Here is a 24,877-nt window from a genome sequence, read left to right as displayed (position 1 = left end):
CCCAGGAGAGTGTCCCCAGGGTAGCACTGGCTCGCCGAGGCCACAGGTGCGGCCACCAGGGCCCAACATGGAGTCGAGACACAGGGAGAGCCGGACTGGCGGCCCAGTAGCAGGTAGGGGTTGGGAGATGCCTTTTGAAAGGTCACCTTCTACCCTGAAGATGGGTTCCTTGGCCCACATAGGATCTATGTGTTCAGGAATTTAAACTGTGCACGGTGATGCAATCTAACCTTTAAATGACTGAGTCAGACATAACACCTCAGTAAAAGCTTACCTGCTACCTCTTCTCACCTCAACCTCCCATCAAACTATGTCCCACAAACATACTCAGAAGCTAAACACACATGACAGGAGGACTATATGAGGCAAAGCGTGAGCAGCTTGCCATAGCGTTTGAGAAGGTTGGCAGCGCTCACCTGGAGCTCCGGGACAGACAGCACGGACTCCTCAGAGGCGGATGACAGCTCCTCCTCCTCATCTGCGGTAAGGTCATCAAAGTCCTCCTCCTCCTCCTCCTCCGGGCCAGCTGGGGTCTCCACCACCTGGCCGTCAGTGCTGCCACAAGCCTCAGACTGCCCTAGGGGGCTGCCGCATGTTACCTCATGGTCAGCACAGGAGGAAGCCATCTCCAGAGACCCTTTGCTCATGTCCCCTGAGTCTCCCTCATCCCGAGGCTCCCGGGCAGCTGAAGAAGCTCCAGCTGGCTCACTCCTCTCTTCCTCCTGCTGGACAGCCGGCTGTCCCCTCCGCTCCCTAGGACTGCTCAGCTCCTCACCTGGGAAGCCAGCATCCAAGCCCACAGCACATTCCTCTCTGATGTCCTCACAGCCGTCCTGCCCCGGGGACCCACTGGCATCATCCTCCCCAGGGTCCTTAGGTTCCATCTTGACCATTTCCTCCACGTCCCCCGGGGGCAGCGGTTGCAGAGCCTGCCTCTCGTCCTCTGCCTTCACAAGAGTCCAGCCACAGGCACTGTTCTCTGGTAGCTCTTCCTGGCACACACAATCTGCTGCCAGTGGCCCTGGGCTGTGCTCCTCTTTGGGGAAGACAGGAGCACAGAGAGGAGAGAATTCCTGGGGCTCTAATTTGGGTTCTAGGCCTTGAAAGGCATTTTTCCCTTCAGCCAGAGGGCCACCAATGTCTGCATTCACTTGGGCCTTATCTTCAGGGGTGGATGGGACAGGAAGACTCACGGAGTTGCTGGAAACAATGAATGGTGGGAGAGAGGAGGCCACAAGGGGCTGGTTCAACGGGCAGGGGAAGGACGTAGGGTTAACCAAGAGGGTGGTGATGGGAATGGTCTGAGAACTTGGGGCCACAGCTGCGTTGACAGGCTGGATCACATTGCAGCCACTGCCAAAGCTCACGACCTTGACTGTGGTGGCGGGTACGGTGAAGATGACGGGAACTGGGTGGATGAGGGAGGTTGGCTCCAGACAGAGGGAGGCCTTGGCCCCCTTCCTCTTTGAGGCTCTCGGCTTTACACATGGCCTTCGAAACTTAGAGGGTGCAAGTGAGGGCAGCATTACCTTGGGCACAGGGGCAGGGGTGAGCAGAGGCTGGGGCTCAGACAGAGGGAAGCTGGTCCTGGCCTCGTGGGGCGTGGGAGGTAGTGTTGCTGGAGACTCAAAACCATCCCCCGCAGGGGCCCCCAGGGGAGGGACACCTGGCACCGTCTGTAGGACAGTGGCTGGCTGGATCATGGGAGGAATCCGGACCACCATCTTGCTAGGGGGCGCTTCTGACTGGGCTGACCTTGTGGGAGCTTTCCCAGAGGTGGAGGAGCTGGGCTGGAGAGAGGGGCTGGGTCTAATTAGCAGGGGCTTCAGGACTGCCGGCCGCTTCTGTCTCCAGGCCTTCCTGGAAAAACAGTTGGCAACTGGCTTCAGTTTCAGGACCACACCCTTGGGCAACAGCAGTGGATACGGAGTGTCACTCCCCAATTCCGAGCGGCCTTTCCCCAGGCAGGGCTCTGAGCTGACCTCAGCGGCTCCAGTCACATTTCCTACCCCTCTGGCGCCGCCAGCTATGCGCCAAAGTTCCTCCTGGATGGATGGCAGACTGGCCTATTGAGAATAAGAACACACTGATCCAGCACATGTCAGCATCTGGCAGAAAGAACAAGGCTTCCTGGGTTTTTAGGGACCTTTCTAGGACAGTCTCAAAAAAATCTTTTCAAGAAGGATTTTTCTGCAGGATATCAAATTTCACCAAGACTACATTCCAATTATACACTCTAGAAACTCTTGTCTGAGTTTCCTTTAGGAAACTATCATTTTACTATTTTTTCTTTTCAAAGGCTACAGAGTCACCTGGGGGGAGGGCAAAGCAGGAGAGGAGGGGTGAATGAGGCAGCTCTCCTGAGACCCTGTCCTACAACTACATAGTGTAGGCAGAAAACAGTCCTTGACATCTCTGGCAGGGTTTCAGGGACATTCTGTGGCCTACACATGTCAAGGAGGAAGCCTGTACCTGTAACCAGAACGGAAGCCGGTGTTCTTCCCTCTCCACAGGTGGTTTCCACTGATGTGGTTGGATCTCTTCACAGCATTTCATCAGGACAGGCAGCTGCTTGGTCTTCTTATAAAACTGAGCAGGAAGAAATGACACACAATTCACATTCCCTCCAGAAACACTGCCCTCTGTCAGGCTGGGGAGTGAAGTGTGTAGAGATTTGAGACACCTCCCATACATACAAATACATGCTTAATGCTCTACATTTCAAATTATACTTAAAAAAAAACAAAAACAAATTACATTAATCTCAATTATTTTTTTCAAGATTACTTATTTATTTATTTGAGAGAGAAAGAGAGAGAATGAGCACGAGCAGGGGGTAGGGCAGAGGGAGGAGCAGACTCCTCACTAAGCAGGGAGCCCAATGCAGGACTTGATCCCAGAACCCTGGGACCATGACATGAGCCGAAGGCAGATGCTTTACTGAGGGAGCCACCCAGGAGCCCCAATCTCTAAATTCTTTTTTTTTTTTTTAAACAAACCTCCAAGGGCTTATTTTTTTAAGATTTTATTTATTTATTTATGAGAGACACAGAGAGAGAAACAGAGACATAGGCAGAGGGAGAAGCAGGCTCCCTGTGGGGAGCCCAATGTGGAATTTGATCCCAGGATTCTGGGATCACAACCTAAGCAAAAGGCAGACATGCTCAACCACTGAGCCACCCAGGTGCCCCCAACCTCTAAATTCTTTTTTTTTTTTTTAAGATTTTATTTATTTATTCATGAGAGACACAGAGAGAGGCAGAGACACAGGCAGAGGGAGAAGCAGGCTCCATACAGGGAGCCTGATGTGGGACTCGATCCCGGGACTCCAGGATCACGCCTTCAGCCGAAGGCAGGCACTAAACCACTGAGCCATTCAGGGATCCCCCAACCTCTAAATTCTAATGAAGATTTTGCAACACTCCATATCATCAGACATGGTTTCACAAAGAAAAGGAAGCAGATGGTCAGAGTGATTCTACGTCAACAAATCTGCTCCCACTCAAAAGCAGCCACCATCACACCTTAACCCTCATCCAGGACTCACAGAAGTTTCCTAGTAAGGAAGTAATGGTGCAAAGGACATCACAGGGGAAGGGAAAAAGAGAAGGGAGATTGACACAATTCTGTTTTAAGAGTAAATTAACAGGAATCTAAACAGTGACAAGCATTCATCCAATCCACATTTGCTAAGCACCCGTTAGAGGCCGAGTAGACAAATAAAAGAAGACATTCCTGTTCCCAAGGAGCTTACAGACAAGGAGAAAGAGTCAAAAATGATATTCTCTGTACAAAAGTACAAAGATGCACATAAAAATGATAAAACTTGAACAATAAAAACATCTCTGGAGCAGCTGCAACTACAGATGACTCTTGACGGCACAGAGTTTGAGGAGGCAGGCAGGGGCAGAGCACACTTCTTGTTCTGAAACATGAGCATGTTTAAGGAACCACAAAGAGACTGGTCTGGCTACAACAAAGGAATGTGAAGAGACTTCTGGAGACAAGTCGGAGGCAAGGCAGGCTGGGCCTTTGTTGCCACATCGGCAGTGTGAACTCTACCCCGAAGTATTATCTAGAGGTGGCCACAGCAGCAACGTGAAGGAGCCAGAATTAGAGATACCAGTTAGAAAAGCAGGCCACAAATCCAGGCATAACAAAGGACAGCAGTAAGGCCACCGCATTAGCTGGGTAAAATGGAGGGTGTGGGACAGACCCACCTATGGCAGTGCTCAAGTTGTGAGACTAATGGTACCAGCCGGACAACGATGTCCCCCAGACACAGATGACAGCAGGGTAAGCTGGGGGAGGGGGGTGTGCTGGTAAGGGCGGCTGGTGGCAACAACTGGAAGGTGCAGAGGAAAACAGTTCAGACTGAGGAGTCAATGAGTCAACCCGGGTAAGAATGTCTGCCAACAATTGGCTACACAAAGCTGGCACTCGGGAGAAAAAGCCAGACCAAAGACACAGATGTGAAGACCACAAGGAGACAGAAAGAACATGCCAACACGCATGAATGTGGAAGAACCCACATGCTGCAAGTCTCCTGTGGAACACAGACATGCGGGTAGAGCAGGGCAAGGGGAACTCGTGCAGGAGCCACTGAGCTGGGAGCAGGAGATGGGAGTCAAGGACAGCACCAGCCGGACAATTACACAGGATAACAGCAGGAAAGCAGCCACTGGATTGCCAAGGGGGAAATAATTTGAGATCTCGGCAGGGATATATCCATGCTTTCAGAGATTAAAGAGTTAACTTATCGTTAAAAACAGATTAAACACATCCATTTGGCTTTGTTCCCTCTTAAAACCCCATGAAAACAGAAGGGAATTGTTTTAAGGTAAAAGCCTATAAGGAAAGAGAATGAAAGAAAAGGTAAAAGCAGTAAAAATTTCAAAACTAAAAATCAGATGGATGAGTGGAGACACACAGGGGAATGAAGAAAGCCAAATATCACATGGGGAGAAGTTAAGGACCAATATGACAATGTCGGAGACTGGCCACAGGGTGAGAGAGCAGAAACCTCTGGAGGTGGCGGTACAGCTAGAAGTGGAAATAGGAAAAGATGAGGACAGGCAGAAGCCGTTGAAGAGACACTGAGGCCCCTATCCTACCCTGTCGGCTGTAGCGGGGGAGGAGCTGGCCTAAGGCTGCTAGGCGACCTGTGTGATGGGTCACAGGAGACAAGCCCAGCCTTTGTCCTCTCCTGCTTCCCACACTCCCCCTGCCGTTTGCAATCAAAGAATAATCAACAGATATAAAAGAGCTATTGGAAATTAAAAATATAACTGGAGGGGTCCCTGGGGGGCTCAGTCAGTGAAGCATCTGCCTTCAGCTCAGGTCATGATCTCAGGGTCCTGGGAGCGAGTGCCAAATCAGGCTCCCTGTTCAGCGGGGAGTCTGCCTCTCCCTCTCCCTCTGCTGTGCTCTGTGTCAAATAAATAAATAAGTAAGTAAGTAAGTAAGTAAGTAAGTAAGTAATAATAAATAAATAATAAATAAATAAATAAATAAAATCTTTTTAAAAAATCTATGTATCTATCTCTGGAGAAATGAAGAGCTAACTCAGCAGAAAGGCAGAAGAAGCTAAAGTAACAGACGAGAAGACAGAACAAAAGATCAAGTGTTGGGAAAAGAGAAAATCACTGGGAGGCCTAGAGGTACCAACGGGGAGAGCACGTGGGGATGGGGGGTGCCGCCCAGGGCAGAGCATGGGGGGGTACTACCCAGGAGAGATGCCCAGTCTCTGCAAAATCAATGACACTGGACCCATGCTGAGGCATCCACAGTACCATAAAATCCCAAAACACTGGAGAAAAGGAAAAATCCTATATGCTGCTGGCACCACAGGAAGCACAGGCGTCACACAGGTTCAAGAGGCAAAATGGCATCAAATCTCTAAAGCGATAGCACAGCAACTAGAAGAAACTGGAACAAGGCCCTTAAAGCTTTCTTTTTTTTTTTTTTTTTTTTAATTTTTTTATTTATTTATGATAGTCACAGAGAGAGAGAGGTGCAGAGACACAGGCAGAGGGAGAAGCAGGCTCCATGCACCGGGAGCCCGACGTGGGATTCGATCCCGGGTCTTCAGGATCGCGCCCTGGGCCAAAGGCAGGCGCCAAACCGCTGCGCCACCCAGGGATCCCCCCCTTAAAGCTTTCTAACACAAATGATTTCCAACCTCCCAATCCAGGCCCACTGAAAGTGGAAAGTAGAAAAAGGATATATTTTTAAACTTTTTAAAAAACTTTTTGTTTTAAATAAAGAGATTCCTAAGTTGCAAAAAGACAGAAAGGTCTTCCCCTCCTGTGGTATGACCTTGTGTCACATAGTAACAATGGTCACACACACGCAAACTAGCTTGCGGCATCTGGTGGAATCCACGCACTGTGAATACTGTGACTATGGCCAGTTTCAATCTAAATGCCTGTTTCTCAAGCCCTCCCCCAGAATGCCATGAGGATGTGCTCCACTAAAATAAGAAGGTAAAAGCAAGAAAGGTGCGGGTTCGGGGACTAGGAGGATGCACACATGTAAGAGGCAAAACTAGCCCCCCAAGATGACAGGGGAGAAAATCCCCAAGAAGCTGTTCATGCAGAAAGCCACGAGAGTAACATGTTTAGAGGGAGTACCATCAGAGGAGTTGGGGCAAGGCATCCTCAGGATGTTGAAAATGACAGAATATCGACATTGCTGACCAGAGATTCCATATACCGTGGTAAACTCCAGTGTTGAACAGGGACACACCTCACAAGACCAAGCCCCACCCCACCCACCCCCAAATGCAATTATCAACTCCACAAAACAGCATATGGGCAGAAAAGGCAAAGAAATCATGCTAGGCCACAGAGCTCAGCTGTGAGGGCAAAGACAAGCATGTCCCATGCTTACACTGTGAGCCCTGAACCCGATCTCTCCAAAACCATGACCCCGTGGGAGAATCAGGGGACAGAAGACACCTGTGATGATGGGAAAGCCTCTGTCACCATGTTACGCTTTAAAAAATGAGGCTTCAGGGATGCCTGGGTGGCTCAGCAGTTTGGGAAGCTGCCTTTGGCTCAAGTCGTGATCCCGGGATCTGGTATTGAGTCTTGCATCGGGCTCCTGGAAGGAGCCTGCTTCTCCCTCTGCCTGTGTCTCTACCTCTCTCTCTCTCTCTCTCTCTCTCTTTGTGTGTGTCTTTCATGAATAAATAAATAAATCTTTAAAATAATAATAATAATAATAATAATAATAATAATAAATGAGGCTTCGATCCAAAGCACCAAGGGGGGCAATAACAAGCAAGCCTCCCAGATACAGCCACAGACACGCCACTCCTCAAAAACCTAGTGGGAAACAGGGAGAAAAGTATTTTCATAATAAACCTCATGGAACTATCTGACTCTTTAAATCACTTAAACTCTTTACCTTTTATAAAGTATATACGTTTACCTTTGACAGACATACCTACAGGAAACAAGTAAAGAAAAAGATACAGGGATGCCTGGGTGGCTCAGTGGTTGAGTATCTGCCTTTGACTCAGGGCATGATTCCAGAGTTCCAAGATCAAGTCCCACATCAGGCTCCCTGCATGGAACCTGCTTCTCCTCCCTCTCCCCATGTCTCTGCCTCTCTCTCTGTGTCTCTCATGAATAAACTCTTAAAAAAAAAAAAAAAAAAAGAGGACACAGCGGATTATTGTCTACTCTTCCAGAAGGCCAGCAGAAAAGAGAATGGGTGGCTCGAGAGAAAATCCCACTTTCAGAGCTGGGATAATTCTGGGGCACCTCAGAGGCTTGGTGGGCTAAGTGTCTGCCTTCAGCTCAGGTCCTGAGCCCCATGTTGGGGAGTCTGCTTCTCCCTGCCCCTGCCCCCCATACATGTTCTCTAGCTCTCTCTCAAATACATAAATAAATAATTTTTAAAAAAGAGTTGGAATAATTTTATTTTTAGGAGAAATACCTGTAGCAAACCAAGAAGATGATACTATAGAAGAAAATAAGGGTCAATGTCCCTGGAAAGGCCATAGAGGGCCCAATCTAACTAGGGTGGGAGGAGCTGCGGCCCCTCTGCTGAGGTTGAGACCAATGAGGCCAAACATGCAGGAAGCACTTACTTTGATGATGTTGTCAGGTGCTCTGTTCATGTTGAGGTTCTTGATCCTCACTGTCAGTTGGTGGGCAGTCTTGCAGGTTAGGAGATACTTGCTGATCAGCAGCTTAGGAAACTTGGTCCCTTCAAAGTGCTTTAGCCCTAAAGCCAACAAACTGAGAAAGGGGTCATGACCTAAATCTCACCTCATTCTGTTCTACAGAACATTCTCTCTCCAGAGGAGCACACTGTGTACGACCGACCCACTCTTGCACACCTCATTCCTGTGCAAGCCAATGGCTGCCCAGCAGAGAACTGCAGGTGTGAATTGAGAGCTAGAAAGCACAACAACAAAGACACCACCAGGAGTTCCCACTCAAGTGGGAAGAGGAAAACTGGGTTTGAATCACTAATAAATGTCAGATCATGATGTGCTTCACACTAACGATACAAACAAAATTCAAATATGGAATGAGTAATGTGCACTGTGTGAGACGTATTAAATCAGAACCAACACCACCTCCCAACATAACCGTGCAAGTGTGGTTACCTACACAACTGCTGATGGCTGGGGGCCAACACACATCAAGAACCATGAAAATGTTCACGACCTTTACCAAATAATCTCACGCTTGGGAATTTACCCAAAGGGATAAACTCAAAAGACTTTCCTGCTCTATGCACAAAGATGCTTGTTGAAGCCCTACTAACAGCAGCAAAAAAAGAGAGGAGAAAAAATGAAACAGGCAGATAAAAGGGCTGCCCTATGGCTGCGGAACATCACCTGAGAAGACAAAACAGAAACAACGGGAAGGATCAAGTTCCAGCAGAAGCACAGAAAAACAATTTCAAGGTGTTAAGTCAAAAAAATAAAAAATATATATTTATATGAATAATCATTGGAGGCACTGGACTGGCTCAGTGGGTAGAGTGTATGACTCTTGATCGCAGGGTCATGAGTTTGAGCCACATGTTAGACACAGAGCTTACCCCCCCCAAAAAAAAAAGAAAGAAAGAAAGAAAGAAAAGGAAGGGAAAGGGGATCCCTGGGTGGCTCAGCTGTTTAGCACCTGCCTTTGACCCAGGGCATGGTCCTGGAGTCCTGGGATTAAGTCCTACATCAGGCTCCCTTCGTGGAGCCTGCTTCTCCCTCTGCCTGTGTCTCTGTCTCTGCCTCTCTCTCTCTATCTCTCTCTCCCTCTGCCTGTGTCTCTGCCTCTCTCTCTCTCTGTCTCTCATGAACAAATAAAATCTTTTTAAAATAAAAGGAAAGAAGTCATTATCATGGGTAGTTAAGATTATGGATAAAAATTATTTTCCTGGGGATCCCTGGGTGGCTCAGCGATTTAGCACCTGCCATTGGCTCAGGTCCTGATCCTGGAGTCCCTGGGTCGAGTCCCACATTGGGCTCCCTGCATGGAGCCTGCTTCTCCCTCTGCCTGTGTCTCTGCCTCTCTGTCTGTGTCTCTCATGAATAAATAAATAAAATCTAAAAAAAAAATTTTTTTTAATTATTTTCCTTTCAAAAATTTTGTCTAACAGTACCATGAGATTGGTTTCTACAACAAATAAAAACAAAAAAACAAGTTAAATTGTTTAAAAAAAAAAAAACATTGTTCTGCCAAAACAGCACCATCTGGCACTACTGGAGCAGACACACACCACAGAGCTGTGCCCAGCAATATGGCTTTGCTTCTGATCATGTGTCCATGTCCGGTGACAGGTGCCTTGTTTCCCCTAAGTGCCTCAAGAAAAAGAACTAAGTCTTTTCCTCAGGGCACTTGGTGCCTTTGCTCCCCCACAGTAAACCCTTACTTGTCCTCAGCCTTGGTGAAGAAAATCTTATCCTGGGGGTTCTTCGCCTTCAGAGAACACACTGGAAGTAGCTCTGGATACATGAAAACCTTGCTGGTGGCCAGGATCCAAGCCACTTGCTTTGGCAAACAGGGAAATTCATCTGCTGTGAGGAAAACTTTCTGTGGTAAATGAAATTCTAGAACAAAAGAGAGCTTCTGAATGCACATCTGCATTTAGGTAGAGCTGCCCCTACCTGGAGGTGTCCCCCAGCCCCTTCCCCGAGAAGATCCTAGCATCTTCCTCAGGCCAGCACATGGGTATGTACAAGGAGGTCCATTCGGCGCCACTGAACACACCGGCCCTGGCACTCCCTCTGGCCTCGGTGGAGTGCCCAGCACCTCAGCGGTGCACACTCCTGCCTCCTGCCAGCAATTCTGTCCCTCAGACTGTTAACTCCCACCCCCCTTCAGTCCTTCAAAGGGAACCTTCAACAATGCTTGTTTTCTTCTAGGATAAGATGCCAACTTCCTTCATCTCCCTCACAAATCTGGGATCCCTTATTTTATTTATTTGATTCTAACTTAACTTTCATTAAGTCCTCCCCAGATTCCTCCTGGAGTTGGGAACAAAAACCGTAAAAGGAACAAGACAACTCAGTCTCACTCATTTCTGCCTTGCTGCCTACGCCTCTCAATTCCAGGCACGTCTGCCTTTCTAGACATGGAAAGCTCGACTATATCCATAGTTCTTCCATAAATGGTATTTTTATATCTCCCGAAGAAAAACACAGGACACTGTGTCATTTATTACCATGGCAAGATGTTAAGTTTTCATTACCATCACAAGCTAAGAAAGTTGTTTGAGATCAGTGTCTAAGACATAAGGCACTTAAACTCAACTATATTCAATTTAATGGTTAGAATCAGGGATTTAAAAAAGAAATCCAAAGACAAACGCACATCCAGTGCAAACCACAACTCCTCTGCTAAACCAGGAAACTAATCAGAAGCAATTATTCAGTTTAAGGGAACAGCAAATGTTTTCTCAAAAAGTACTAAAAAAATGTAAGGTAGAAACCAAACCTGCACCAAACCTGCACAAGTCTTTAAAACACTGAACATGGCAAATGTACAATATCTCTAATTTGTGCCTAGTTCCCAAATCAACATTTCATTCAAAGTGGAGACCCAACTGCAACCATTAAGGGAAATAAAAGTATCTTAATGAGGCAGAGTAAAACCCTAAGCACGGGCCAACTTAAAACCACTTGACTTTTACCTTCAGCAGATCCCTTGGACCTCTCTCCTGGCACTTCCCACCCTCACATCTAGCTCTCTGCCCCCGCAGCGCCCTGTCTGGCGGCCAAGCCCTCATGGACGCCGAAACACTACCACGTCCTCAGAAGGAAGGCATGGGGTAAGACCCCCACCTCTCCATGCAAGGAAAAAGCAGAAGCAGGCGTGTGTCCCCTACCTGTCTTCTTGACGGTTTTACGAGGACTCCAGTCAATGACGCTGATGTGCGTGTTGAAGTCTTCGACTGAGCTGCATCGCCCCCAGTAGGTTGCAAGGCTGGAACAAGGTCTGAAAGCCGGGGCTGGACTGATGATGGAGCGCCACAGAGCTCTGAGCGAAGGTGCCCAGCTCCTTCTGGGGAGACAGAGCACAAAGGGGACCTCAGCCCCAGACACTAAATACCAGCAGCCCCCACTTGCCTCTGAGGGAGAATCTGTCCTTCCTGCTAGAGGACAGAAACAGGTAACAATCATCAGAAAGTCCTTCATGGGCAGCCCGGGTGGCTTAGCGGTTTAGCGCCTGCCTTCGGTCCAGGGTATGGTCCTGGAGACCCGGGATCAAGTCCCATGTCAGGCTCCCTGCATGGAGCCTGCTTCTCCCTCTGCCTGTGTCTCTGCCTCTCTCTCTGTGTCTCTCATGAATAAACAAATGAAAGGTCTTTGAGGAAAAAAAAAAAGTCCCTCGTAATTAACATTATTCCATTAAGACTACTGTCTTGTTAACTCCTCAGATATTCAAGGATTGTGTTTATGAAACACTCATCTGCTCTTGCTTTATTCTTCAGCTTTTCAGATGGATGGTCTAGCTCCCCAGCTAGAATTAAGGTTTTGGAAAGTGAGAATTAAAATTTCTTGTCTTTTGGTTTCTTTGAATAACACTAGAAAATTTCAAAATTGAAAGCCCTTCCTCCAAAATACTTAAAAACTTCATAACCAAAATTAATTTTATACGTAAAATACTAACAGCCTACTGAATGGATAATGAATTCAATAAAAAGAATAGAAGTATCAAAAACCTAAGAAATCAGGGTAGACGTAGAGGAGGAAGAGGAGGGGTGCCTAGGGGGATCAGTTGGTGAAGCATCTGCCTTTGGCTCACGTCATAAACTCAGGGTCCTAGGATGGAGCCCTGTATCGGCTCCCTGCTCAGTGGGGAGTCTGCTTCTCTCTCTCTTGCTCTGCCTCTCCTCCCTGCTTGTGTGCTCTAATAAATAAAATCTTTAAAAAAAAAAAAAAAAGGATGAGGAAGAGGACCAATAAAAAAGTCAGAGGAATAGACTTAAGGAAACTGGATACACTTTTTGGTCTTGTACAGGGTCAGAGGCTGTTCTCTCAGCAAATGTAGGAAGCCATAGGAATAGCTGCCAGAACACACAGTAGAGAAATGTGGATGGTGCTGGGTGACCATCTAGGTAAAGTGACCCCCCCCCAAGCTAATAGATACCAAAGTTTATAGAGTGAATGATACTTGGAAGCTTACAAGAAATATCCTGGTGGTACTGGCCTCTGAACTGAGGTTAGGGTTGGAGGAGGCAAGAAGGTGAATTTGCGTCAAGAGCTGAACGTGCTGGGGAGGGAAAGAAAATAACACGGTGACAGGTTACGACGTTGTCATTTCCCAGAAGACCTTACCAAGATGTCTGCAACGTTACCACACATTTTGCTTTCCAGAGAGACTATGAGATTGGCACTATATCTTGGTGTGAATTTCTCAGATCTGTTCCCCTTAAGCAAAAAGACAGAATTAGAGGAAGTTCAACATCAAACCAGAGGGACTGAATTTAGAACTCCAGCAAGTGAGGCCGTTACATTCAGAACACATCACAGAGGACTCTGCAATCTGTAACTTTGGAATATGAGGGTCATACATGCATTTGCATTCCTGCCTGAACCATAAGGATACCAACGTGATGCCCTTTCAAGGTCCTAAGTGATGTGAAGATCTCATGGTCCTATGACTTCAGTGGGCATCAAGATGCCTGTTTCTGATGTTTAGAGAACTGCTAGCTTCTGGTGTCCGTGTCAGGCTCAGGCCCAACCAGCACCGATGTTGCCAGGAGGAGACTCACCTGCTGCATCTGCTGCTGGAGGCGTCCCCTCTGTGCTGGGTCTAGAGTCAGCGTCTGATGGACTTTCTCACTCTGGGGCTTCACCTTCTCGACCTCCTGCTGTTGTCTGCCCGAAGACTTCTTCATCTTCAGTTGCTCGAGCTGTTCCTTCACTGTGCGGTGTTGCTCATTCAGCAAGTTGGCCAGTGGTTCCTCAAACCTATCCCAGGAGGGAAAGGAGTGTATGTGAGCATTTCCCTAGGCTTACAACACACTCAGCTCCTCCTAACAGTGGGCTGAGAGTCTGAATATTTCCACCTTCTATGAACCCCCCACACCCCATTTTTGTCAAATTAAACAAAACTCTAGGGGCAGAGAAATGTCTGGATAACAACAAAGCAGTCAAAGAGCCAACAAGAAGAACTCACCATCCTGGAGTCCTACTGACCCCCACATTAACCTGGAACATGTTCCCAACAGTCACACAGAATCTTCTCTATGTCCAGCATTTGTCCCCTAATGGACCCATGACCCCAGCCTCAGGTCCAGCTTCTGCCCTCCTGCCACTCCAATCCACTTAGGCTGCCCTGCCTTCCTGTCCTAAAAACTCAAAGACTTGGTGTGAAGCAGGAATAGGATACACTAGACCACAGGATAGCTGGGAAGGGCAGTGAGAAACTGTTTCAAGTGTTACCCCATTCCCACTATGAATACATAATCTTGTAACCCTCGCATGCCTCCTCTCACTTCTCTAACCCACCTGCCCACCCTTGTGTCCAGAGAGAGCCCAGCCAGGGCTGAAGTAAGCATCTACATACCCAGCTCGCAGGCTAGTTCTGGGATAGAGTGGGACACTCAAGGAGCTCAGCATGAGCTGATGGCTTATGCAATCAGGATGGGGCCACCTCAAGTAGGTACAACCAGCAGGATAACCTATTTCATGAAATCCTCTATACTGTAACAATAGTTAAATGATAACCTTTCTACAGCCTCCAGAGATAAAGATTCTATGTCCTTTTAACAGTATTTACTGCGAGTGTGGGCAACCACATGGTAAAAACCTAAAGACACGGACAGTCCTCTGTATAAGATTTACTGAGAACGGAAAACTCTTCATTATCTGTGTTCCTAGCAGAGCAACACAGGAACAGAAAAACAGACAAAGCAGAAGTAGCTTGCCCCTGGTTTTATGAAGTTTTATTTACTTGGTTGATAAGAGGGACACAGATGGCTCACTTTCCCCCATGATATCTTATTTAGTAAGAAACTAAACCAAGTTTGCATTTCCAGCTGCATGGGAAGCAGCAGCAGCCCAAGCAGATCAAGTGGGCAAGCGCCAGAGGCAGCTGATGCTAAACCAGGACTTTAAAGTAGTACTATAAATCCCAAATTCAAAGACTTCAGACTTCATTGACAGAGTTGATTAGTGGAACCAAAGTATGTTTATAGATCAAAGTAAGTGGGTCAAATAAAGATTCAGAAATCTTGAAAGTGTTTCCCCCAAAAAAAGTAAATACATGAGGTGACAGAGTATTAACTAACTCAATGGCGGGACCCTTTCACGATGTATACTTGCATCAAGTCACCATATAACACACTTTTGATATCTCACAACTTTGTCAATTATATCTCAAAAAAGCTTAAACAAAATAGAAAAAAGGTGAGGTTGAATCCTGAAATTCTATCGTTGTTACATTATGGTATTTATTATAATGGAATATGAACGATATTCCCAGCTTTTACGCAATGTTTGGAATACCTCATCTTTTCTACTTAATTGCATGTTCCTGGAAGGCCAGACTTTCAGGTGGCTCCCAAGCTCTCCAGTTCAGTCAGGCTATGAAAATACAGGACTAATGGAGGCTGTGGGTCTCTCAGCTTTGCTCTGCTCCACCCACAGCACCAAGCACACCCTGACTACTAGCTAGCCCATCACCTGACCATGTATGCTGCTATGCAGAATAGATAACAGTTCATTAAATTATACACACTTACCACACAAATAAGGAAAGAATTAAAGACCCCTCTTTCTGGGTGGAGCAACAAGTGCCAACTTTGTGAGAAGAGGGCGGTATTTCTATTTCAGACTACAGGGCATTACTGCAGATGTTTCATGGTCTGCTCAATTACTGCTAAGGGGACTAATAAACTTTTGTTAACATTGACTAGATGGTTAATGGCCAACAAAGAAAACAAAAGGGACATACAGGTTATTATGATAGGGGCTGTTTCTGTGGCTGGTCACAGAGTCCTCATGCCTCTCCAGCACCACTCACCTGGAGAAGCTGCTATGGATGCCAGCTACTGTTTTCTCTCCCTTCCCAAACAGACGCAGCCTGGTCTGTCGCTGCACTGCCCCACAACGAGGAGACTTATTCACAGGAGACCTATCAGCCCCACAGGGCTACGTATCCCTCCATCAGTAACAGCAAGTAGTCAGTGATGGGCCACTGTGAACAGAAGTGTCTGGACACACACTTTTATCCCATTCTGCATCTCAACGTCTTTGTCTAGCCTACCGTAGGGCTTGAGGGGTGTTGAAGCTAGGCCGGGGCTCAGCCACACGCTCCTCCTCCTCTGGGCCATCATCTTCCACGTTGGAGAGTCCCATCTCATCTTGGAACTGAGGGCACAAGGGAAGGAAGGTGTTCCTGGGGAAGGAGCGTGTGGAAGTGACCCCGCAGGGAGAAGGGAAAGCAAAGACTTCAGTCTACAGGCCGCTAGTACTGCTGGCGCACAGAAAGAGCTCCCTGACGACCTTTCTCACTTCGGGGTGCCTGCAGTCCTGCATATGGCTGACGATTATCCCAGGAACAAAGTCTCTCAATCAGCCACTTGCAATGGTAAAGACAGAGCACAGATAAGGATCAGAAATATTTTTCAAGAGACAAGTTTATGAGAAAGATAACTATATGTGCCCAGAATAATCCAAAAACTAATTTGCAATCTTTACGGATGCATGGAATGATGGTTGGGGAGGCCATCCAAAGTTTGAAAGGAAATTTTACTAAGAATAACCTACAAATGGACAATCAAAGTATATTAGTGAGCAAAATTCTCCTCCCACCACATTCACTCCCGAGGGGACTGAAAGGTAAAGTGGCATGGCCAAACCAGCCTTGTGGAGGGAAGGGCTTAGGACCCAAGGACAGAGCATGCTGGAGAATCCACCACCACCATCCCGAGCTCCCACTCCAGCAACCTTACTCACAGTTTCAAACAGCTCTTCCATCAGTTCATTCACCTCCTTCTCTGAAAAGAAGTGAAACAGTGTTGTTGGCACAGGTTAGTCTCATGTTCCAATAGGAGGGAATTCCAAAGAGACACTGTGTCTTGCTTTCAGCAAGACATTTGACAAAACTCCCATATCTGTCATTTGTTTGTTCAAACACATTTACTGACTCCCAGCTGTGCTTCAAGCCCTGTTCTAGATGCTAGGGGGCACATGACAGAAATAAGTCTCACAGAGCCCATGGGTGGCTCAGTCAAGCATCAGACTCTTAATTTCAGCTCAGGTCATGATCTCAGGGTTGTGAGACCGAGCCCTGCATTGTACTCCACAATGGCATGGAATCTACTTGAGATTCTCTCTTTCCCTCTCCCTTTGGTCCTCTGCCTTCTTCCCTTCAGCAGAATCCCCACCATCCCCATCTCTACGGGGAAAAAAAAAAAAAAAAGAACAGTCTCACTCTCAAGAAGCTAAAGTTCCAATGGGAAGACATGTGGAAATGTGAGCAATTTCACAATAAGGGAAATTCACAGTTTGCTGACCTAGTCTACTGAACGGAACCACGAGAAAAGTCTCCAGGACCCTGTCTTTGGACTCGAACCGTAAAGCAATTCCATCAATGACCCAGAAGACTAAAAAGACACACTTACCAAGTCTGTAAATCATATAAAGTTGAAAGGGATTGCTAGACCAACTGATGACATTCAAAATTCCATGTTTTCTTAAAATTAATTGGATGAAACTTAATGGGACAAATTTAAAGTCTTACCCTTAGGATTCTTAAAAATCAGTTTCTTAAGTGCACAAAAATGTAAAATGGCTCCAAAAAATCTGAACAAGATCTGAATATTCCGGGCAGCCCACGTGGCTCAGCAGTTTAGCACTGCCTTCAGCCCAGGGCGTGATCCTGGAGAACCAGGATCGAGTCTCACATCAGACTCTCTGCATGGAGCCTACTTCTCCCTCTGCCACTGTCGCTGCTTCTCTGTGTGTCTCTCATGAATAAATAAAATCTTAAAAAAAAAAAAGAAAAAGAAAAAAGATCTGAATATTCCAGCTGACCTCAAGTTCAGTATGACACAGCTACTCCAAAACAGCCAGGTATCCAGGAAAGCTAGCCTCTCATGGAATTAGTGCAGTTACAGACCACATCTAGAGGACCTAGACGTATCTGTGATCTTTCCTGCCAAAACCCTTCTTATGAGGGCATTATTTTTTTTTAATTTTATTTATTTATGATAGTCACATAGAGAGAGAGAGAGAGAGAGGCAGAGACATAGGCAGAGGGAGAAGCAGGCTCCATGCACCGGGAGCCTGACGTGGGATTCGATCCGGGGTTTCCAGGATCGCGCCCTGGGCCAAAGGCAGGCGCCAAACCGCTGCGCCACCCAGGGATCCCTTATGAGGGCATTATAAAGCTAAAATCAAGGGATGCCTGGGTGGCTCAGTGGTTGAGCATCTGCCTTTGGTTCAGGGTATGATTCCGGGTCTAGGGATCGAGTCCCACATCGGGCTCCTATGGGGAGCCTACTTCTCCATCTGCCTATGTCTCTGCCTCTCTCTCTCTGTCTCTCATGAATAAATAAAATCTATGGGAAAAAAAGCTAAAATCAAAATGCTGGTCAATATGTGGAGCAAATGAAAGCATAACAAGAAGGTAAAATGGAAATCCACTTAGGAAAAAGGGTTGGCAATTTTTTTTTTTTTTTAAGATTTTTTTATTCATGAGACACACAGAGGGAGAGGCAGAGACACAGGCAGAGAAGCAGACTCCATGCAGGGAGCCCAATGTGGGCCTCGATCCTCAGACCCAGGATCACTACCTGAGCCGAAGGCAGATGCTCAACCACTGAGCTACGCAGGCGTCCCAGTCTGGATAGCTGACCCAAGAAAAATGAAACATTTGTCTGGGAGAGGTTTGCACAAGTTGAGAGCAGCTTCATTTAAGATAGCCAAAATTTTAGACAAACTCAGGTGTCCATCATTATCTGGGAATATATTTTAAAAAGATGAAAAAACTGGTAAAGTCATACAATGGAATCCTATTCAGCAATGAAAGGGGAAAAAGTAGTGACACATGCAATACAGATGCATCTCAAAAACTTGATGCTGAAAGAAGCTTTACACAAGAGAGCACACCTTATATAATTTCTTTTACATGAAATGCTAAAACAGGCAAATCTAATGTTATAGAAAAAAAACGGGGCAGCCCCAGTGGCTCAGTGGTTTAGCGCCGCCTTCAGTCCGGGGCCTGATCCTGGAGACCCAGGATCGGATCCCACGTCGGGCACCCTGCATGGAGCCTGCTTCTTCTCCCTCTGCCTGTCTCTGCCTGCCTCTCTCTCTCTCTCTGTGTGTGTGTGTGTGTGTGTGTGTGTGTGTGTGTGTGTGTGTCTCATGAATAAATAAATAAAAATCTTTAAAACAAAAAAAGAAAAAAAGAAAGAAAAAAACAAAACAACGGTTGCCTCAGGGAGGATGGTGGGGAAAACGATCTGGAAGAAACCTAAGAGAGCTTTGTTGGGTGACAGTTCCCTTTTCCCATAGGGGTTTGGTCACACAGGTGTCAGGAAGTCAAAAGTCACTGAATGGTACACTGAAGACTTGTGTAATACACTGTGAACACATTTACCTAAAAAAGAAACTAGATAAATACTGAGCCCAAATGAATGATATGCATGCTGAAATGTTTAGGAGTGAAGTATGCTGGTTATCTACAACCCACTCTGAAATGCATGAGGAAAACCCACGTGGATTCACAGATGGGACACAGATGGACAGAGATTCACAGCTGCAGAATAAAGCAAATACATTAAAAGTCAATTACAGAAACTAGGTGGTAGATATATGGGTGTTCAATGTACAATTTTTTCAACTTTTCTATGTATTTTAGAGGTTTCATAAGAAATTGTAATGGGGGAAGCCCGGGTGGCTCAGCGGTTTAGCACCTGCCTTCAGCCCAGGGCATGATCCTGGAGACCCGGGATCGAGTCCCACATCGGGCTCCCTGCATGGAGCCTGCTTCTCCCTCTGCCTGTGTCTCTGCCTCTCTCTCTCTCTCTCTCTCTCTCTGTCTCTTATGAATAAATAAATAAAATCTTAAAAAAAGAAAAAAAGAAATTGTAATGGGACTTCTTACAAAATAAGAAAATAAAGGCCAGGTGCACCTGGATGTCTCAGTCGGTTAGGTGAACAGCTCTTGATCTCAGCTCAGGTCTTAATCTCAGGCTTGTGAGTTCAAGCCTCACATTGGGTTCCATGCTGAGCGTGAAGCCTACCTAAAAATATATTTTTTTAAAATATATTTTTTAATAAAAAAAATAAATGCCAGAATCCAGGAGAGTGGCTTCGGTAGTGAAACATCTGGGAAGCACCGCATTTTGAGAACTGCAGAAACTTGGTATGTTTGGCACAACAGAGAAAAAAATTAGGAAAAGGAACATCTTTTACTATGCACACTCAGAAGTAAAATACATTATCTAGCAACAAAGGGCAAACAGGAATAGATCAGGTACACTTAGATTCAGTAAGGAAAATGTTAGTTGAGGGGATACTGAAGATAGAGACAAGCTGCCTTCAGAACTGATGAGCCCCCAACTCTGGAGGTTGCCCAGGCACAGACTAAAAGGCCACGTGAGAGAAGTTATAAACAAATTCTCAAGTGGGAGGAAAACCACCACAGGAACCAACCAAACTCTACAACTCTATGTTTTTTTTTTGTTTTTAAAGATTTTATTTATTTATGAGAGGCACAGAGAGAGAGGCAGAGACATGGGCAGAGGGAGAAGCAGGCTCCCTGAGGGGAGCCCAATGTGGGACTTGATCCTGGGATCTCAGGATCACACCTTGAGCTGAAGGCAGACACTCAAGCACTGAGCCACCCAGGTGCCACGCGACTCCACGTTTTGATTTTTTAAGTTTTTGTCATCCATGTAAGGATAAGCTCTCTCATAGCGTTTGTAACATGATAATATCAGACGCAAGAGGACAAGGGGAAGGAACAAAACTGGAATTCCACCCCAGTTTTTTTTTTAAATTTATTTATTCATGAGAGACACACAGAGAGAGATAGAGACACAATCAGAGGGAGAAGCAGGTTCCCTGCAGGGAGCCTGATGTGGGACTCGATCCCGAGACTAGGATCATGCCATGAGCTGAAGGCAGACACTCAACCACTGAGCCACTCAGGCTTCCCTCCATCCCAGTTTTGTTTTTTTTTTTTTAAGATTTTATTTATTCATTCATGAGAGACACAGAGAGAGAGAGAGAGGCAGAGACACAGGCAGAGGGAGAAGCAGGCTCCATGCAGGGAGCTCGACGTGGGACTCAATCCCTGGACCCCAGGATCACGCCCCGGGGTGAAGGCAGGTGCTAAACCGCTGAGCCACCCAGGGATTCCCTCCATCCCAGTTTTAATGTACGATCACAGAACCCTATGACAAGAAAGGATGGCTCGTCATTAGGGCATCCCAGAGAAGTCCACTATTTGATTGGCAAAATCCTGGCTTGAGGACTGAGAACAGCACAAACTCCCGGAGAAGTTCACGGGCTAGGGGAGAAGACGGATAGGACCTGAGCAACCACAAGAGAGGCAGTCACTAAAAAACACATGAACTGTGGTAGAATGTGAAGCAAGAAATTTGCTAACTGGGGAGGATCTTCCTGAGAAGTGATCTGTAAAGTGAAGAAAATGACTGACAAAAAAGAAAGGCAAGTGTACACCAGGCTAAGAGCCAAGCAGAAATGAGATCTACTTCGCTGATCCGGCAGAGATGTCTCATTACCAACATACATGGATTAGATGCTTCTTCAAAGAACCTTCTCCTGGTTTCTGATACTAGACTTTCTTGGTTTTCCTCCTACTTTTCTAGACCTTCCTTCACAGTTTTCTCAAAGCCTTTTCGTCCTACACTCTGATTCCTTTTAACAGTTACTCTAAACTTAATTGTCCTAATATAGCAAGTAAGGGAATATCTTCATAAAGGAAATGGCATCCTAATGCCAAAAACAAGATGAAAAAGGAAATGAAGCAACAAACTAGAATATAAGTCTTAAAGGATCATGTTTACATAATTCTCTCTGCACAGAAAACAACACTATTTAAATTATAATAATTGTGTTTGAATGCTTGTAAAGCTTTCTCCATAACCTGATCAAGAGCTAACATCTCACTTACACCATGTTGTGCATGCTATTCCAAGTCAGGGTCACGTACACACTGCATAAAAATCAATACTTTCTGACATACATGTTTTCTATCATTGGCAACATAACCAGTGAAGTAACTTTTTAAACAAATGACTCAAGCCAAGTCATTGAACTGTTTTCCATGCTTCCAATCTTGTTCTCTTTACCCATCATATTAATATATTAAATTGGTGTTAAATCAATTTTGTATTTCTAAAATCCACATCAGTGCCAATGGATTTTCGTCCTGAAACTCTGAGCTCTCTTTTTTGACACATCAAAACTCAAATTCAAGGTTCTCCAGGATTGGAACACTGCTTATGTTTTCTATACCACTCACTTACACCTCCATACCAAACTACTTACCATTTTCCAAATGCATTAGTGTTCTTTCACAAGTCCATGGTTTGTGGGTAGTCTTCTACCTATTTCCAATATCCATCCATCCCGATTCACCCACAATTTCTTTCTTTTTTAAAGATTTTATTTTTAAGTAAGCTCTACACTCAACGTGGGGCTCAAACCCACAGCCCCAAGGTCAGGAGTCACACAGTCTACCAACTAAGCCAGCCAGACACCCCTCATCTCAAAATCTTATTCCTCCTTCAAAACTGAAATAAAACATCTCATCATGTGAGTCCTCCCCCAGCCCACCTACCCTCCTAGGCACCATCCACTAGGAGATTACATTCTCTTTAGGCCGCTAGGAACCTTATCTACAACCCCTCAGAGCACCTATCACTTTGTATTCTAACTTTTTCTGTTCGTATCCCCTACTTGAGTTGAGGTCTTATAGGATGGAAGCCATGCCTTACTCATTTTGGTATAGTAGGTACAACCCCAGCCGGGGGCAGCCCTGGTGGCTTAGCGGTTTAGTGTCGCTGTCAGCCCGGGATGTGATCCTGGAGACCTGGGATTGAGTCTCACATCGGGCTCCCTGCATAGAGCCTGCTTCTCCCTCTGCCTGTGTCTCTGCCTCTCTGGGTCTCTCATGAAAAAATAAAATCTGGGGAAAAAAAAAAAAAAAAAAACCCAACCCAAGCCGGATACTGGACTCTGGGCAGGAATGTGGAATGTACCACTGAATGACTGACAGACTTCCTAAATACATATGTAAATTTAAAGAATTACAGAGATAAATGGGTAGAACAACTCAAATGTCTCCACTTGAAAAGGCTGCAAACTTCACCCTCAAATATCTGCAAAGTAAACAGAGGTGGCTGTGGCACAGTCCCAAGGAATACTCCTAGTAAACAGACTCACTGGTGATTCTCACTGCCCGGTCAGTGCGGAAGTCCTCTGTGTCTGGTTCATCAAGGTCTTCCAGGAAGTTATATTCTGGATCGTCATCATCATCAGCCTCATCTGGGAAAAAAATATTTCGGACACTTATTCTACACTCTAAAATCTTACATTTTCACTAGTGATTATACAAATCTGTTCCAATAATGCACATTTATTCTTAAGTTTTAAATAACTTCTCCCCCCATGTATTTGCACAGCTCCTTTCTGATAGCCGACACATCCCACCTAGTCTCTCCAATAAGCCAAGTTCTTTCCTTCCTTCAAAAAAGACTTAAATCTGCCAAAATGCAGCAAAAAGCCAGAAAACTGAACATATAACTTATTTCAGTAACCCCACTATGACTAGTGCATAAAAATAACACTTTTGTCAAACTATATACATAAAAGCACTGACAGTGGAAAAAAAAGGACCCTAATTCCCAACAATTAGGGAAAAACTATTATCTTGATGCCTTAGTATAAAACAGTACATATGTGTAAACATTCATGAACGTCCAATACATGCATGACAAAGTACAACACAATATAACACACAATAATCCTCAGTATGAAAAGTTACATCCCTACAATAAGACTCAGAAATAACTAAAAATATACAAAATAAACATTCATTATGTTAGGGCACAGAAGAAATAGGGATGTTCCTCTAAGGTTGATGCTATGATTCCTAGATTAAAAACTGAAGAAGTCCCTGAATTACAGAATCGTTACATAATAAGGTGATTTATATTATAAAGTTCCAGGAAAACTTTAGGTAAGTGATGTCTGGAAGAACATTCAGTGCTGATGGAAATGTCCTGCGCATGCCTGGCACAGTAACAGTGGCTCCTGGCAATAGGCGACACCTGAGAACTTGAAATGTCCCTAGTACAAGAGGGATGCCTGGGTGGTTCAGTCAGTGAAGCGTCTGCCTTCAGCTCAGGTCATGATCTCAGTGTCCTGGGACTAGGCCCCACAATGGGCTCCCCTGCTCATGCTCTCTCTCAAATAAAATCTTTTAAAAAAAAGAAAAAAAGTCTGCCAAACAGGAGTAACTCAATTCTTTACTACTATGTAGCCATTAAACGGGAAAAGTAGTCTCTGTGTATTACAATGGAAAACTGTCTGATTTATATTGTTGCTGTTGTTGTTGTTTTAAAGATTTTATTTATTTATTCATGAGAGACAGAGAGAAAGAGAGAGAGGCAGAGACACAGGCAGAGGGAGAAGCAGGCCCCATGCAGGAGCCCAATACAGGACTCGATCCCAGGTCCCCAGGACCACGCCCTGGGCTGAAGGCAGGCGCTAAACCTCTGAGCCACCCAGGTTGAATTATATTGTTAAGTGAAAGAAGCAAGTTGCAGATGCAAAGTAATATGTATACTATGATTCCTTTCATGGAAAAAAATTGTTGAGGTGAATATGTGCTTGACTGAATACACAGCAAATAACCAGAAAGCATTAAGATGAATATTCCCCTCTATGTACCCTTCCACCACAGTATTTTCATTTTTTTGTAATAAATGAGTATCTTTCATTAAAAATAAAAATATATACAATTTTGATTCATAATCACTGGGAAATCCACACCGATTAGCCTCAACCTAACCTGAAGTTTTTCACTCCACATTTATACTCATGTCATAATATATTAATTTGCATTATTTATAATATACCTAATTTTTTAAAAAGATTTTACTTACTTATTCATGAGAGACATAAAGGAAAGAGGCAGAGACACAGGCAGAGGGAGAAGCAGGCTCCCTGCGGGGAGCCCAATGCAGGACTCAATCCTAGGACCACAGGATCACACCCTGAGCCAAAGGCAGATGCTCAACTGCTGAGCCACCCAGGCATCCCTATAATGTATCTATTTAAATGTCAAGTCTTTGTGATCCATTTGTGTGTTAATGTTCCCAATAAAAATTCTTTAAATCCTTACGAATGGAATCCTGTCTTCCCAAT

General features: G+C 45.4%; 1 protein-coding gene across 1 annotated transcript in view; it reads right to left on the bottom strand.

Moving 5' to 3' along the window:
- Positions 1–24,877, bottom strand: part of LOC112648919 (GON-4-like protein) — a 64,217-nt gene that overhangs the window by 8,844 nt on the left and 30,496 nt on the right. The window contains 11 exon segments of the mRNA XM_049112565.1: positions 417–2,066; positions 2,473–2,589; positions 8,099–8,249; positions 9,889–10,033; positions 11,344–11,410; positions 11,412–11,519; positions 12,645–12,731; positions 13,234–13,432; positions 15,732–15,835; positions 16,424–16,464; positions 22,892–22,993. Coding sequence (XP_048968522.1) covers positions 417–2,066; positions 2,473–2,589; positions 8,099–8,249; positions 9,889–10,033; positions 11,344–11,410; positions 11,412–11,519; positions 12,645–12,731; positions 13,234–13,432; positions 15,732–15,835; positions 16,424–16,464; positions 22,892–22,993 — 2,771 coding nt within the window.

The sequence above is a fragment of the Canis lupus genome, chromosome 7 (genome assembly GCF_003254725.2).
Source record: "Canis lupus dingo isolate Sandy chromosome 7, ASM325472v2, whole genome shotgun sequence".
Classification (NCBI taxonomy): Eukaryota; Metazoa; Chordata; class Mammalia; order Carnivora; family Canidae; genus Canis; species Canis lupus.
The sequence above is the reverse complement of the archived record's forward strand: the minus strand, read 5'-3'. Positions and strand labels throughout refer to the sequence as shown.